Raw genomic sequence first — 16,459 nt, forward strand, 5'->3', positions numbered from 1 at the left:
GGAAAAACCCGGGGAGAGAAAGATGTGCAGAATGTGAGTACAAAGGCCACCCTGGGCCACAGTCTGGCTACAGGAGAGAGTCTTGTACCTCTGATCTCCAAAGCCGGAAAATCTGATATTCTGCCTCAGTAAGACTTGGGAATTGTATTAAGGGGCAAACTTTCCCATTTTTCTTTCAGGCTGTGTTTTCAGGGGATTTGAATGATGTTTCTCAAGCAGCTAGCAAATCGGAGGGAACTAAAAGTGTTGAAAATGAGCTTTTATAAGCAGACTCCAGGCAATTTCCCATCATCTGGAAGAAAATGCCTTACAGGGTGGGGAACTGGGGCAGTTGGCAGCAGCCAGACTAACCAGAGGCTGGCAAACCTGAGTGCTGGAGAATTTCGCTATTAAAACTTTATTTTGAAAATCTCCCATAAAGATGTTGAATTTTATGAAATATATCTTCAGAATTAATGGGGACAATGTTATGATTATTCCCTTTTGATTATTAAAAGGTATTTAATGTTAAATCCTTGTGTTTCTGGGATTGTAAAACAAAGCAAACAAACAAACAAAAAATCTATTTCTGTTTGCAAACAAGGTGCATCTACCTCCTAAATAATATCTGTTGTTCTGTTCACCAGTGTCCCAGAACTAATAGTCAGAAAATAAAACATGAAATGGTTTAGTCAGAAAAAGCTCTTGTGTATGATAATTTGTAAGAAGTTTAAATTTTTTAGCCATCTGGGAACACATTGAAATTAAAATGTTTTCTAAAAAAATAAAAGTCTCCCACAAAGCATCTATGCCATACTTGAAGAATGAATGTACACTGCCACTTAAAGAATCTATTTAATAATTAATTATCCTGTGCCAGGGACTGTGATGGCCATGGAAGGAGATGCAGTCATGAGCTGAACACAGTCTCTGCCCTCTCTCTGTTCACTCATTTGTTTAGGAAGTATTTCTTTAGTACCTACAGTTTTGAGGCTTTGAGTGCCCCTCAAAGCCATGATGAGGAATGACTCCCATCCAGCAGCGATTACCTGAACTGGATCACAAGTACCTGGAAATTGACAGACAGCATAATAAGCATGAAATGGACATCAGGCAGGGGCGTTTGCAGGAAGCAGGCTTCTCAGCCCCACAGTGGGACAGCTTTCCCAAGGGGAAAAACCTCATCATGTAAAGCTCTGTGGACACTTCATTGACAAAGCCCTTCACATGAGAGCAGGGTTGAATAGAGCAGAGAGGAAGCAGGAGGGAATTAACTCCGGGCCCCGCACGTATTTTATTTCATTGAATTTTCATTGCAGCCTTGTGAAGTAGGTGATATTGTCACTATTTGCCAAATCAGGGAACTAAGTCTCAGAGAGAGGATGTAGTTCACCTAGTGCTACCTTATTATTGAGGGATGAAGGCAGGACCTGAACTCCAGTCAGACTCAGAACCTGGGGCTTTTCCCATCTCACCAAGAATCCCATCCAGGAAAAGCGTAGTAAAGGATTGCGTCCTGGCTTTGCCATGTGGTAACTGTTCAGGTCATGCAAGCAATTTGATTTGATTCAGTCTCTCAGTTAAGTGAAGTTAATTATTTGTGCCTGCTGCTTTTCAGGGTTTTGTGAGGAACAAATGAAAGAATGAATGGTGAAAATGCTTAGGATCCATAAGTATCTATGAAGATATGAGAAACTATGATGATTAAAATGCACCTGTCTTGGGGGAGGGGTTGGGGGAGGCATTGAGTGGGTGGTTGGTGTCAGCAGATGTAAGCTGTTATAGGTTGAATGGATAAACAGCCAGGTCCTACTGTTTGGACGGAGAACTATATTCAATATCCTATGAAAAACCACAATGGAAAAGAACATTTAAAGAGAATGCATGTATATATGTGTGTATGTGTGTGATGCTGAATCACTTTGCTGGACAGCAGAAATTAACGCACAATTAGCACTGTCAATCAGCTATACTTAAATTTTGAAAATTAATAATAATAATAAAATGTATCTGTCTTAAACTCCTATCCATACTAGAGCAAATTATAGAAAAGGAAAGAAGCAGATTCTTGCCTAGTTCCCACAGCACAAGATCCTTTTAGGATTTAGTTCATGTTGCTAGTTAATGGGTTATTTTGTTTTTATCTACCGTGTTGATCACATGGTAAAACATTTTTCTGACAAGTGTTGGGTTCCTACTTTCAGGCGATATGTCTGGTTTCCTTTCCTCTCGAGGAAGAGTTGATGTCTTCTGAGCCTGATTCCTCTCCCATGTTCCCTGTTTCAGTGAACATAGCACATGCTTCCCATTAACCAAACTCAAAAACCCAGCTATCACCATGGTTACACCCTCTTTCTCTCCTGCCATCCCTCTGGTTGCCAGTCCTATAGACCGTATCCCCCCATCACCTCTCACCTGGTCTCCCTGCCCGCACACTTGGCCCCTTCTGATGATTCATTCTCCAAACCACAGCCAAGGATGTTCTTTTAAAATATCAGCTGATGTCACTCCTCTGCATAGTATCATGCAGTGGCTTCCGGTTTTAATGGAATAAAATGCTAACATCTTAGGCAGGCCTGACACATTTATCTACACCTCCAACCTCGTTGCATATCACCACACTCCTCTCTTACCACCCTCCACCCACACCATTACTCTTCATTTGCCTCAGGACATTTGCACTTGCTGTTTCCTCTTCCTGGGGCTCTCTTCTCACACTACACAAGGCTGGCTCATTTCAAACTTTCAAAAATTCATTTACCTATCAGCTCCTCAGGAAGGTCATTCCTGACCCCCAATTTGGATTATGTCATCAGCCATCATTTTCTCTGATCATGACCTGTTCTTCTTGGCATTTGTTACACATAAACGTGTGTGGGCATGTTTGGGTGTGTTGTATTCAATGTCTGTATCCCTTTTTAGAATGTAAGCCCCACAATAGTAGGGCTCTCATCCATTTGGTTCACCACCATCTACTAACACTCAGCACGGTGCCCAGAAAATAACAAGTACTCAGTAGACGTTTGTCAAGTTCCTAGAATGGTAGAAAATCAATAGTTCCTCAAGAAGTTCAACCAAGAGCCCCGTGACTTCTACACGCTCCATCCACCCTTCTGAGACCCAGTGATCAGTTTAACAAAACTGTCCCTTGTTGATTGGAAAAAGATTGTGCAACCTAAAAGTTGATAGTTATTATTAGGTAGTTATAATAGGAAAAAGGAGTCCAGAATGGCAGTGGCTAAAAGACAAGAAAGGGAAAAGACCGTGAAAATAGAACAAAGGAAGGTCTGAGGACCAGAGTGAGGACCTCAGGTAGAACAAACAGCACTCCTGGCTAGCCCAATTTACATAGAGCAGGCCCAGGGGGAGGAAAAAAACAAAAAGAGGAGCCAAAGGGCCAGGGGGCGCTCTCTCTGTGTGTGTGCACACGCGCGCACACTCTCCATGTCTCTCTTTCTCTCTCTCTCTTCTCTTCACATCTTTTGGGTCGGCATGCCCTCACACCTCGAGGACGTATTTTCCTTTTATTTTATTTTCTTTTTGTGTGTGTGTGTGTGTGCATGATTTTATTTGATAAAGAAAAGAATAACAAAAGGGTTCAGTTCAGTTCAGTCGCTCAGTCATGTCCGACTCTTTGTGACCCCGTGGACTGCAGCGCACCAGGCCTCCCTGTCCATCACCACCTCCCAGAGTTTACCCAAACTCGTGTCCACTGAGTCAGTGATGCCATCCAACCATCTCATCCTCTGTCGTCCCCTTCTCTTCCCACCTTCAATCTTTCCCAGCATCAGGGTCTTTTCAAATGAGTCAGCTCTTCCCATCAGGTGGCCAAAGTATCAGAGTTTCAGCTTCAACATCAGTCCTTCCAGTGAACACCCAGGACTGATCTCCTTTAGGATGGACTGGTTGGATCTCCTTGCGGTCCAAGGGACTCTCAAGAGTCTTCTCCAACACCACAGTTCAAAAGCATTAATTCTTCGGCACTCAACTTTCTTCATAGTCCAACTCTGACATCCATACATGACCACTGGAAACATCATAGAATAAAAATAAATGAAAAAAAAATTTTTTTTTAATTAAAAAAAAAAGGCAGAGACATTACTTTGTCTAGACAAAGGTCCGTCTAGTCAAGGCTATGACTTTTATTTTCTAAATAAAACTGAGCTATAACACAGCGCTGTAACACTGTCCGAGAGCTGTGACGTGCCAAGGGCTTTAACGTCCGATGCTTCAAATTTTTATTGTGATGAGACAGAACCGAGGAAATTTACCCACTCCCCTAACAGCTTTGTTTTATTCAGTAGACTTTTTGAGGATTTCAAGCCTGGATCACAGCATCTCAGACATGCTGAGAAAACTGTTTCTAAGAGGCAAGGGCGGATGGGGGAGCCAGGATATATAAGAGTTTTTGCAACAAGAGACCAGGTAGTTGGAACATCAAAGGATTATTCTTAACAAAAGAAAATCAAACATCTCTCATAAGGAGTTTGGCGCTTTTCTCTGTAGGGGAAGATACAAGCATCTGGGCTCATTGAAATCATGCTTTTGATATGCAGCTCTGCTCTCTGGGGCCAGTATCGTGTGTTTCCTCATCGTGAGTTTCTTCAGGGTGTGTGGTCCAGGGTGGCTGCAGCCACTTGACTGCTAGATGGGCTTGGCAGTGGGCAGCTCCTTTGTCTCCATCCTGAGCTCCCTCAGGTCTCACCGTCAGGGCAGCTGTAATTTCATGGCTCGATGGCTCTAATGTCCTTTGTTTACTGATTCGGCAGCAGTACTTTAGCTCTCACCCTTGTGTTGGTTTGTCCCAGGAGCGACTTGTGCTGTCCGTGCTTCCTCGATTTGTCGTCCTGGAGATGATCAATGACATGACCAACGTGGAAGATGAGCACCTACAGCATCAATTCCACCGGATCTACATCCATCGCTACGAGAATGTCAGGTGAGCGGCAAGACCCCCGCCGAGGTCTCTGCCCTGGCTGCCCTCTCCTCACCGCCATGATTTCTGTCTGCCTAAATGTCAGTGCCTTTCTTCATGTGATTGATTAACTCATTAACTGGTAATTATTCATCAGAGAGTTTTACACTTCCAAGTTGAGCCTCCAGAAGAATGTCAGAGAAATGCAGTTATATTTGCTAATCAACTTCTTGCCTGGCTCCCCTGCAGCAGGTTTGCCTGCCTTTACATTTTGTGTAGGAAAGACAAGAGCTTTTTATACTTTCATGGGAAAAAAATGATTCCAGAATATGATCTGGAGGCTTCAGGGGCGCTTACATACATCTCTTCTTTATGTTTCTTATGCATGCTAAGTCACTTCCATCATGTAGATTCCTATCTATGCCCAAACTTGTCTGGATCAAGCCCATCTACCTTGGCAGACAAGGGTCAAGTTGTGAGGGGCTGTGAAAGTCCCATTCAGGGCTCCCTTCTGAGCTGAGCTGTAGTCCTGGTTCCTCCTCATTCCTCCTCATCCATGTTCATCACCAGTGTTCCTAACTCTGACGAATTTATGGGATACACAAAAATATTAGAAGCTCACATACACCAAGCAAGGCACTGAGCATGTTCCCATAGGCTGTTTTATAACAACAAAAACTGGGTCTTTTGATTCCCCATTCAGATCAGCACATTAAGGCTTCATCAGGTCAATTCAGTTCAGTTCAGTTCAGTCACTCAGTCATGTCCAGCTCTTTGTGACCCCATGGACTGCAGCACGCCAGGCCTCCCTGTCCATCGCCAACTCCCAGAGTTTACTCAAACTCATGTCCATTGAGTCGGTGATGCCATCCAACCATCTCATCCTCTGTCATCTCCTTCTCCTCCTGCCTTCAATGTTTCCCAGCATCAGGGTCTTTTCAAATGAGTCAGTTCTTCACATCAGGTGGCCAAAGTATTGGAGTTTCAGCTTCAGCATCAGTCCTTCCAGTGAATATTCAGCACTGATCTCCTTTAGGATGGACTGGTTGGATCTCCTTGTAGTCCAAGGATTCTCAAGAGTCCTCCAACACCACAGTTCAAAAGCATCAATTCTTTGGCACTCAGTTTTCTTTATAGTCCAGCTCTCACATGCATACATTACTGGGCTTCCCTAATGCCCAAAGCTCTTGCTGAGTGACCTACAGATGTTTGGTTGTTTAGTCACTAAGTTGTGTCCAACTCTTTGCAACCCCATGGACTATAGCCCACAGGCTCCTCTGTTCATGGGATTCTCCAGGCAAGAATATTGGAGTGGGTAACCATTCTCTTCTCCAGGGGATCTTCCCCACCAAGGGATTAAACTTGGGTCTCCCACATTGCAGGCAGACTCTTTACCATCTATGCCACAAGGGAAGCCCCATAAGTGTCTTTAAAACAATACAAAAAAAGGTTTACAGCTGATTTTTGTTTTGCAAACATATTTTTGGCCTCCCATCCATCCATCCATCCACCCAACCATCTATTATTGCTTCACCCATCCACCCATCCATCAATGCTCCCTTTGTGCCAGACGATATGGTGTATAGTAAAAATCAGAGTTGGGGGGGGCACTCCTTCATGAGGCAGTGAAAAAGTAAGTGTTAGTAGCTCAGTCATGTCCGACTCTTTGCAGTCTCATAGACTATAGCCCACCAGGCTTCTCTGTCCGTGGAATTCTCCAGGCAAGAATACTGGAGTGCCCTCCCAAAGGAATGGTAGCCATTCCCTTCTCCAGGGGATCTTCCCAACTCAGGGATCAAAGCAGGATCTCTTGCATCGCAGGTGGATTCTTTACTGTCTGAGCCCCCAGGGAAGCCCTTTAATGAGGCAGACCAGTTTAGAATTCCAGTTCTCCCTCTCCTTGTGTATGACCGTGGGCAATTTACATACCTGAATCTCAGGATCTTTCTCTATAAACTGGGCATTTTAATAGCCACATTACAGTGGTTTATACAGATTATGTGACTGAAGATATATACAAAGCACAGGATGGGTGTAAGCACATCATAGAGCATTAAGCATACTGTAGATTCAGACATTTTCATGGTTACAAGTGGAAAAGAATTCAACCCTGTTTTACTCCATGAGCTGAAAAATTTGTAAAACAGCATCAGTTGTAAATGTCGAGCAGCATTCGTTGGTTTTGAGGTCTTATTTTTTTATAACTCAAAATAAGCAAAAAATAGTTTCTCTTTTCCTTGCTTCATACAAAGTTTACTTAGAGACATATTTAGGAAAATTTTGTATAGGATATTTAATATCTTAGTAATATTTTACAATTTAAAATTCTTAAACATTTATTAGCAATTGGTTCCAAGTCATAGTAATACATTTTTAAATAACAAATGAATAAAAGATAAATCAAGTCAATTTTTATTGTCTGAATTGAAATAAATGAAAACTGATGCTTTGAAAAGAAAATAAAGACTCCGGCCCGGGCTGTTGTAAAAGAAATGTAGTGAAAGGCCATGTGGTTGCCCCCATAGTCACTGGGGAAGCATGGAGAGGCAGGCTCAGGAAACGGGCCGGAATGAAGTTGAAAGCTCAGCCAACATCACAGCAGGGCACTGGGCCAGTGAGGACACTGGCTGCTTACACTGTTCCTGAAGAATCCGCTCCCTGTGCTACCAGCCCTGTCCCGGACTCCACCCCTGCACACAGCATTCCTCCTGCAGCCCCAGAGTCTGGATTTGGCTGCCTCTACCCCGACCCCCTCCCTGATCCCCTCTCCACCCTGCCTCTTTGCATCTCAAGTTGAGCAAGCCTGAGGCACATGTATGTGTCCAATTGGCTGAGCCCCAGTCATTCCCCAGAAGTAACAAAGTAAAAAAATCTGACTTTTCAGCTTGTCCAATAGAATTGTATCTCCCTCCAAGCAAATATCATAGGGTGGGAATTTCCCAAGCATTGGGGAAAATCTATAGGTTGAACAGCTCTAAAAATCACCAGTGTACCCTCTTAGTTCCTTTCCTCCTAACTTCGGAAGAATGGAAGAACAACTCTTCCTTCTTACCAGCATCCCTGGGTGTTTTTCTGGTGTGCCAGGGCACTTGTGTGAAAGTAAGTCTGGCAGAATGCTTGATTCTAACACCACCCTTTAGAGGGTGTTTAAGTATGGGTCACTGAGATTCTCATCCAAGAATTGAGATACACTGGTTTAGATGCTTGAGTTTGCAAGGAGCCCCTTCTCAAACAGCAGCTCTAGTAAAAGTACAATCCAGATCAAGGAACTGGTCCCACAGACAATGGGAACCCATCAATACCAGTTGCAGAATAGGCTCAGGGCGGTACCAATAACTATAATCCAGTGTGAGGTGCTATTATTAAAATAAGCAAAGGCTGCTAAGAGATCATAAAAAGAAGAAGGCCTGGAGTGGGGATGGAGGTGGATAGAGAAACATTCCTAGATGAGATGATTCTTATTTGCTTCTTTGAAATTGAGTCAGCCAAATGAAAAAACTCAAGGAAAGGAATCCTAGACAGAAGAATCAGCACAAGTCAAGGCAGAACAATGAGCTATAAATACAAAAAACACAAGATATATAATAAATATTTGATATATATGACATTATGAAATATGTATTTACATAGCATAATGATTTATATATAAGCATGCATGTGTGCATGCTCAGTCACTTCAGTTGTGTCTGACTCTCTGTGACTCCACAAACTATAACCTGCCAGGCTCCTCTGTCCATGGGATTCTCCAGGCAAGAATACTGGAGTGGGTTTCCATGCCCTCCTTCAAGGGATCATCCCAACCCAGGGATCAAACCCATGTCTCTTATGTCTCCTGAATTGGCAGGCAAGTTCTTTACCACTAGCGCCACCTTGGAAGCCCATATATAAGTATATGTAATTTAATGAAGTATAACTGTAATGAAATATGACATATTATAAAATAGATATATGACAAATTACAAAAGTGCCTGTCACCATGAAGAAAGAGGAGAGAAAAAAATTATCCTAAAAATATATAGAAGTAAATATTTATAAATAAAAATATAAAGAAGCCTGCATGCCCATGTCAACGTACTTGGGAGCTTTACGTTCAATAAGTAACACATTTGGGGTTCCTTCTGCATTAATCAATTTCCAGGACTTCCCTTAGTGGAGGACAACTAAAGTTACTTCTGCTCTCTGCACCTTGCCCATTTATTTTCAGTCATCAAACTGAGCTTTTGTGCTCCAGACTCCTTTCCAGAACTTGGAGCCACACTAAATTAAGATTGAGTTTGCTGCCCTACATTCTCCAGCAGCCTGAGCTCCTGGTGAAGGAGCCATTTCTAATGGGAGAAGAATGTGCAAAGATCCTGGCAGCTGGAGGCTCCCCTCCCTGTTGTTCACAGAGGCATTGGTTGCGAGATGCCCACGGCCCGCAGGTCCTGGGAAGATGCTCTCAACGTGGGGCGGTGGAGCCTCTCCTGCCCATAACCAGGATACTGAGAACTAAAATAGGACCGGAGATTTAAAAAGAAAAAAGCAGAGGAGGACAGCCTTACCCCGACTGCCAGAGCACACCCAGTGCAGGAAGGTGGCATTTTTGAAATGTAGTTCTCATCCTGTCACTCTCTTCCAGGCAACCCACCTGGATCATTCTTTCTTCTCGGTTGCTTTTATGTCATTTTTATGTTGTGACCTTTCCCTAAAAATAGTCTGCTCTAAATGTCCAGCTCAGTTATATTTCATACAGCTCATTGTATCCTGTCCTGATAAAGAGTGGGAAGAGGAGCTGTGCTTGGGGACATGAGTGTCCCAGGGTGGACTGCAGTGAGCAGCTCCGGGTTTGCACGCATCCCAGAGCGCTTTCTATGAGGCACATCTCCTGCATCATTTTGTCTTTCTGGATCTCCGTTTCCCTAATTCAAAAACCTAGCTGCTTGAAATGGACAAAACATTTGGACTGTCAAGTCGATTTCAGCTATAAACATCTGAGACTTCACCAGCTTCGTTCTGGAGCTCCACCTGGCCACTCGGCTTTTTATGGCAAGCCATTTGGGCTTCCAGTCCCATCTGTCCAGTTCTATTTCTCTTTCCTCACTCCCCATATATTTAAGACTCTTCTTGTGCTAGTTAGGGTAATGCTCTAACAAATAACCTCTCAGTTTCAGTGATATAAACTCAATATAATTTGTCCACACAGTTTCCTCCTGCCTTATATACCCTGGTCAGTGGGTGATTCAGGGATAAAGGCCCCTGCATTTCACATGGGTGTCCACGTTCCCACCATTCAGTTCTTGGAGAGAAAAGGCATACCTGCTTTTATAACACTCGGCCCAGAAATGACATGTATCAGTCTGCTCAGATTCCGTTGATTGGACCTGATTACACGGCCCCACCTTCATTGAAGAGGGCCAGAGCCCTGCTAGTGGCCTTTGCTAGTGACAGGGAGGTGTGGATTTGGTGGACAGCTAGCTTCTCTGCCCGAGCTCCCTAACTCCCTTCCTCTTGCCCCCAACCCCACAGCATGTACACTTGCATATATGCTCACATAACAGTCCACTCAACTTCTTGATTGGAGGCTTCTTCCCAGCCAGGCTTGTTAAAGTGGGCAGTCATCACTTTGAAGCTGAATCCAGCCTCTGTACTCCGACGCTGAGTTAATTCTTGGAGACAGAATTTTGGGTGAAGTAGAAAAGAATTGCTTTATTGCTTTGTCAAGCAAAGGGAGCCACAGTGGGCTACTGCCCTCAAAATGGTGTGTGCTGACCTGGAGGGGGCAGTGAGGAGCCTTGTAGTTCAAAGAGGGTGTGATCAGCTGATGGATGCTTTTCTGATTTGCTGGTGGGGAGATAAGTGGGTGTCAGCATCATCAACCTGGTTTTAAACAGTCTGGGGTCTCCGTGCTTGTGGGCAGCATACTGTTAACTTCTATGTGGTGGGGGCTTCAGTGCAGGCAAACAGCTCAAAGATATTGTTATGTGTATCCCTTGAGGGGGGAACCAGGACCCTGCCCCAAGGTTGCACTATTGTTTCTTAACTGCTCCTCCCTGGTCTTTGTATCCCATCCCTTCCCTAATTAGTAATTTTTTGAGCCTGCGCTTTGGAACTCAGGGAAAGTCACAGAGGCTGAATGGATCCTATTTTTTGTAATCAAGAAATGGGGGCCACAGAAAGGCTTTCGTGCCCAGGAACCCCACAGGAACCTGCTTGGTTTCAACATAAACAAAATGCAGTTGAGTGGAGCTAGAAAACCTGCCTTTGAAGATCTGTTTGTGTGGCCATCTCTCCAACTCCCAAAATTTTTCACAAGGAGTTACATACCCTCCACTTATTGAGGACTGCTGCTGCTGCTGCTAAGTCGCTTCAGTCGTGTCTGATTCTGTGCGACTTTATAGACGGAAGCCCACCAGGCTCCCCGTCCCTGGGATTCTCCAGGCAAGAACACTGGAGTGGGTTGCCATTTCCTTCTCCAATGCATGAAAGTGAAAAGTGAAAGTGAAATCACTCAGTCATGTCCAACCCTCAGCGACCCCATGGACTGCAGCCTACCAGGCTCCTCAGTCCATGGGATTTTCCAGGCAAGAGTACTGGAGTGGGGTGCCAATATTTATAAGTGATATAAATGATATTTATAAGTGGAGTAACCTTGAAGAATAGCTTGTATGATCTCTGCTTTATTATCCAAAAAATGGAAGCTCAAAGAGATTAAATAACCTTCCCAAAAACACAGGTTAGGAAGAAAAGTCTACACATGGCTCATGTTCCTAATGAGTCTAGTGAATTCTGCTAAGCATCCTTGAGGACAGTATTTGCAGAGTGACTAATTTTTTTCAGCCAAATTATTTTCAGCCAAATGAACAACTTATGTAAGCAAATTAGATCTGACAATTAATATGGCCTCTTCAGTATATTCACCTTGGAAGGTTACACGCTTGTATTTAGAGTCAAAAGATCTGATCTTGAGCCCAGCACCTGGGGGTAGCAGAATGAACAATAAAGTGAGAACCAGGGCGTTGGTTTCTTCTTGTCTTTTATTCGACAAACTTATTGCATAACTAAGCATGCACACGAATCACCTGGGGCTCTTGTTAAATTCTTGTTCGATTCTGACCCAGAGGGTCTGGGGTGGGACCTGAGATTCTGCATTTCCAAGCAGATTCCAGGAGATGCCAGGGGTGGCCATGACCACTCTGAGGAAGGACGATTTAATTCTGAAGATTTCTGTTGTTTCAATTCAGGGGATATTTCATGAGGCCCACCATGTGCTCTGATTTCGGGTGCAGAGGTGAAGCTCTTCCTGTTCTTTACACCTAGCACACACGATTAGGGCATTAGTGCCCTGACAGAGGAGCCCACAGGCTAGGCAAGGAGCTAGAGTGTGGTGACCAGCTATGCTTGGGGAAATCTCCATCAAAGTTGAATCTTAGCATATGAATGGGGTCTTAAAGGACAGCTAGGATTTTATTTTATTTTTCCAAAGATTTTTTTTTAAGGTGGACCATTTTAAAAAGGGTTTTATTGATTGATTTACAGCTGCGCTGGGTCTTCACTGCTGTTCGGGCTTTTCTCTAGCTGCAGCGAGCAGGGGTTGCTCTCTAGTTGGGGTGCCTGGGCTTCTCATTGTGATGGCTTCTCTTGTTGCAGAGCTCAGGCTCTAGGGCGCTGGGTCTCAGTAGTTGCGGCGCACAAACTCAATAGCTGTTGTTCCCAGGCTCTAGCGCACCGGCTCAGTAGTTGCAGTACCTGGGCTTAGTTGCCCTGCGGCAGGTGGGATCTTCCTGGATCAGGGGTCAGACCCCTGGGTCCTCCACTGGCAGGTGGATTCTTTACCACTGAGCCACCAGAGAAGTCCAGGACTTTGTTTTGTTTATTTTAATTGGAGTTTGGTTGCTTTACAATCTCATGTTAGTTTCTGCCTCACAGCAGAGCTGTACATAGACATACAGCCCCTCTCTTTTGGATTTCCTTCTAGGTCACCACAGGGCATTGAATAAAGTTCCCTGTACTATACAGAGGTTCTCATGAGTTATCTATTTTAGACATAGGATCATATGAGCTTCCCTCACAGCTCAGTTGGTTAAGAATCCACCTGCAATGCAGGAGATCCTGGTTTGATTCCTGGGTCGGGAAGATCCACTGGAGAAGGGGTAGGCTACCCACTCCAGTATTCTTGGGCTTCCCTGGTGGCTCAGCTGGTAAAGAATCTGCCTGCAAAGCAGGAGACCTGGGTTCGATCCCTGGGTTAGGAAGATCTCATGGAGAAGAGAAAGGTTAACCACTCCAGTATTCTGGCCTGGAGAATTCCATAGACTGTATAGTCCACCAGGTAGCAAAGAGTCAGACACGACTTAGCCACTTTCACTTTCACTTTCATCAGTAGTTTATATGTGTCAATTCCAATCTCCCATTTCATCCCACTCCCATTTCCCCCTTGGTGTCCATATGTTAGTTCTCTATGACTATGTCTCTATTTCTACTTTGCAGATAGGTTCATCAGTACCCTTTTCTAGATCCCATATACATACATTAATACAGGATATTTGTTTTTCTCTTTCTGCCTTACTTCACTCTGTATGACAGTCTCTAGGTCCATCCGTGTCTGCAAATGGCACAGTCCCATCCCTTCTTATGGCTAATACTCCATTGTTGTCTGTGCCACATCCTCTTTATCCTCTCTTCTGTGGATGGACATTTAGGTTGTTCCCATGTCTTGGCTGTTCTAAACAGTGGTGCAGTGAACACTGGGATGCAGACAAGTAGAATTTTATTTTATTTTATTTTATTTAACAAGTAGGATTTTAGTAGGTAGTAATAGAAAAGAAAGCTATGCCAGGGAGCAGACACACCCTGTACAGACACAGGTGCATAAGGCAACATGTGTTCAGAAGGCCACACTCAGAAATGATGGTGTTGAAACACAGCCTATCTGAAACCTTTATGCCCTTTGTTCTTAACGATTCTATTTCTTTTTTCAGTAGGTTCCTTATTCCATAAGGGCTGTGATTGTACTTTCTGCTCTCCATTGTATCTCCAGGATCTGACACATAGTAGGCATTTAATTTATTAGATGTTAAATGAATGTATGAACCATCCCTGCCATGAAGTGAAGTTGCTCAGTCATGTCCTACTCTTTGCGACCCCATGGACTGTAGCCCACCAGGCTCCTCTGTCCATGGGATTCTCCAGGCAAGAATACTGGAGTGGGTTGTCATTTCCTTCTCCAGGGCATCTTCCCGACCCAGGGATAGAACCCAGGTTTCCCGCATTGCAGGCAGATGCTTTAACCTCTGAGCCACCAGGGAAGCCCATAGTTTTGGGCAAATAGATCCATAAAGTGAGCAGTTCATTTGGACGATCTCTGGACCCTTCCACTTCCCACATGTGTGAGGATGATGGCTTATTTCAAAGGTAGCATACTATACTGGTAAAGAGTATAGACTCCCTGGCTGTCCAGTGGTTAAGAGTCTGTGCTTCTAATGCAGGGGATGTGGGTTTGATCCCTGATTGGGGACGCACATGTTGCGTGGCATGGCCAAAAGATTTTTAAAAAAGAGTAAAGATGCCAGAGCCAGGCTGTCTGGTTCAAACCCCAGCTTTTCATGTGCGTTGCCAAGTTACTCAGGCTTCAGCTTCCTTATCTGCAAAGTGGAGGTGATCATCCTAGATCCTCGCTCATAGGTTGTTATGAGGAATGAATGAGTTCATACACGTAGAACTCCTAGAACAGTATCAAGTCCACAGTCTACACTCTCTGAGTACTGCTGCTATTGTTGTTTCAGGTTTGTGTCCACAGTTAGGAATTCTTTTAACTTCAGGTGATAAGTAATCCAGTTAGTAGTCAGATGTTCTTCTACCTCGTTGCTTGTGTCTCCTCCATTCAACCATTCAATTATAGCGCACTTTGGTACAATCATGATGCCAAGAGCTAACACATTTATGGGGCACTTACTATGCCAGGCACTGTGCTAAGCACGCGCTACCTACCAGTGATGTAGGTACTGAAGTGATCTCCAGTAGACAAAGGCTTGGAGAAGTTCATGGTATTCATAAGTGGTTGACCTGGGATTTGAGCCCCAATCTGTCTAGGCACAAATTCTGTGCATGTAACCGGATGCTATACCACCAGAAAACTGTAGAGGACAGTAGCAGTGTGGTGACCCTTCCAGAGGAAGCCTCATACAGGAACAACCTATAAGTATCATTCCCATGCTTAAAACCCTTCACTCGCTTTCCGCCATGGTCAGGAAAAAGTTTGTATTCATCAGCCCGTCTTATCAAGCCCTTCTTTATTATTGCTCTGTTCTCTTCTCTGAGCTCATCTCTCTCTCCCTTCCTCCCTCCTTCTCTCTCTCTTTCTCCCCCTTTCCCTCTTCTCTTCCCACCTTCCTTGCTCAGTACTACCCTTTGACAAGCTGTCTTTGAATTCTTGCAGAACTTGGTACGTTTGCTCGTTCTCCAACCAGACCCTAGTATGTGCTCATCTCTTGCTAAGAGCACCCATTCTTTTATTCACTTTACCATCAAGTTCTCTAGAGTAGCAGTCCCCAACCTTTTTGGCCCCAAGGACCAGTTTCGTGGAAGACAGTTTTTCCACAGACTAGGGCATGGACAGGGAATGGTTTTGAATGATTCAAGTGCATCCCATTTATTGTGCACTTTATTTCTATTATTATTACATCAGCTCCACCTCACTTCACCAGGTCTCAGATCCCAGAGGTTGGGGACTCCTGCCCTAGGTCATTCAAGACTCCACCTGGACTTGGCTTCACTAGGAAACTCCTGATCCTCCAGTGGCTGGTCAAACCCCTCCATGAGTCTTTCTGTTACAGCAGTCATTGCCTGTGTTGTTTTTGTTTTTATCTTTGTCTGCCCAACTCCATTCCCCATCCTCTGAGGATCTTGAGGACAGGTCCTGGGCATTCTTTATCATTTAATACAATTTTCTAGCACAGTGTGTAGCTGGTCATATAAATATTTGCTTAAATAATTAAAGCATTAACTAATTCATTAAAGCAATAGCTTTTAAATTGAGATCTAAAGGGAACTTCCTTGGTGATCCAGTGGTTAAGACTCTGAGCTCCCAATGAAGGGGGCCTGGGTTGGATCCCTGGTCAGGGTACGAGACCCCACATGCCACAACTAAAAACCCTGCATATTGCAACAAAGATCGAAGATGCCATCTGCCACAACTAAGATCCAGTGCAACTGAGTAAATAAATAAAACAAAATAAATATTTTTAAACATTGAGATCTAAGGATTCCTAATGAGTCCCTGAGTTGGCTTCTGGGAAGGTACAAATCCCTTGAAATCAAGTGCAAAATTTTGAACACTTGTACATTTTTTAGGAGCTAGAATTCATAACCTCTATCAGGTTCTTAAAGAGGTTGGTAATGGAGACAACTTTCAGAACCACTGAATACAGGGGTGACCAACGTAAGTCAACGCACATTCCTCAGTGCCTTCTGGCTGATTCAGCTATTTCATTAAAACTAAGTCACACTGGTGGTGAAACTCACCATTATTTTATGCAACACTAAGAAAACTAACCAAAAAGTGTGATGCACTGCAAAGGTACAGTCAGT

The 16,459-nt window shown here is 44.0% G+C and overlaps 1 protein-coding gene across 4 annotated transcripts in view; it reads left to right on the forward strand.

Annotated features, from left to right (window-relative positions):
- ADCY8 (adenylate cyclase 8) overlaps positions 1-16,459 on the forward strand; it is a 226,972-nt gene that overhangs the window by 69,241 nt on the left and 141,272 nt on the right. For all 4 annotated transcript variants that reach the window (XM_043880380.1, XM_043880381.1, XM_043880382.1 and 1 more), the window contains exon 3: positions 4,788-4,918. In XM_043880380.1, coding sequence (XP_043736315.1) covers positions 4,788-4,918 — 131 coding nt within the window. The remainder of the gene's footprint in view (positions 1-4,787; positions 4,919-16,459) is intronic.

Source organism: Cervus elaphus, chromosome 21 (assembly GCF_910594005.1).
Source record: "Cervus elaphus chromosome 21, mCerEla1.1, whole genome shotgun sequence".
Lineage (NCBI taxonomy): Eukaryota > Metazoa > Chordata > Mammalia > Artiodactyla > Cervidae > Cervus > Cervus elaphus.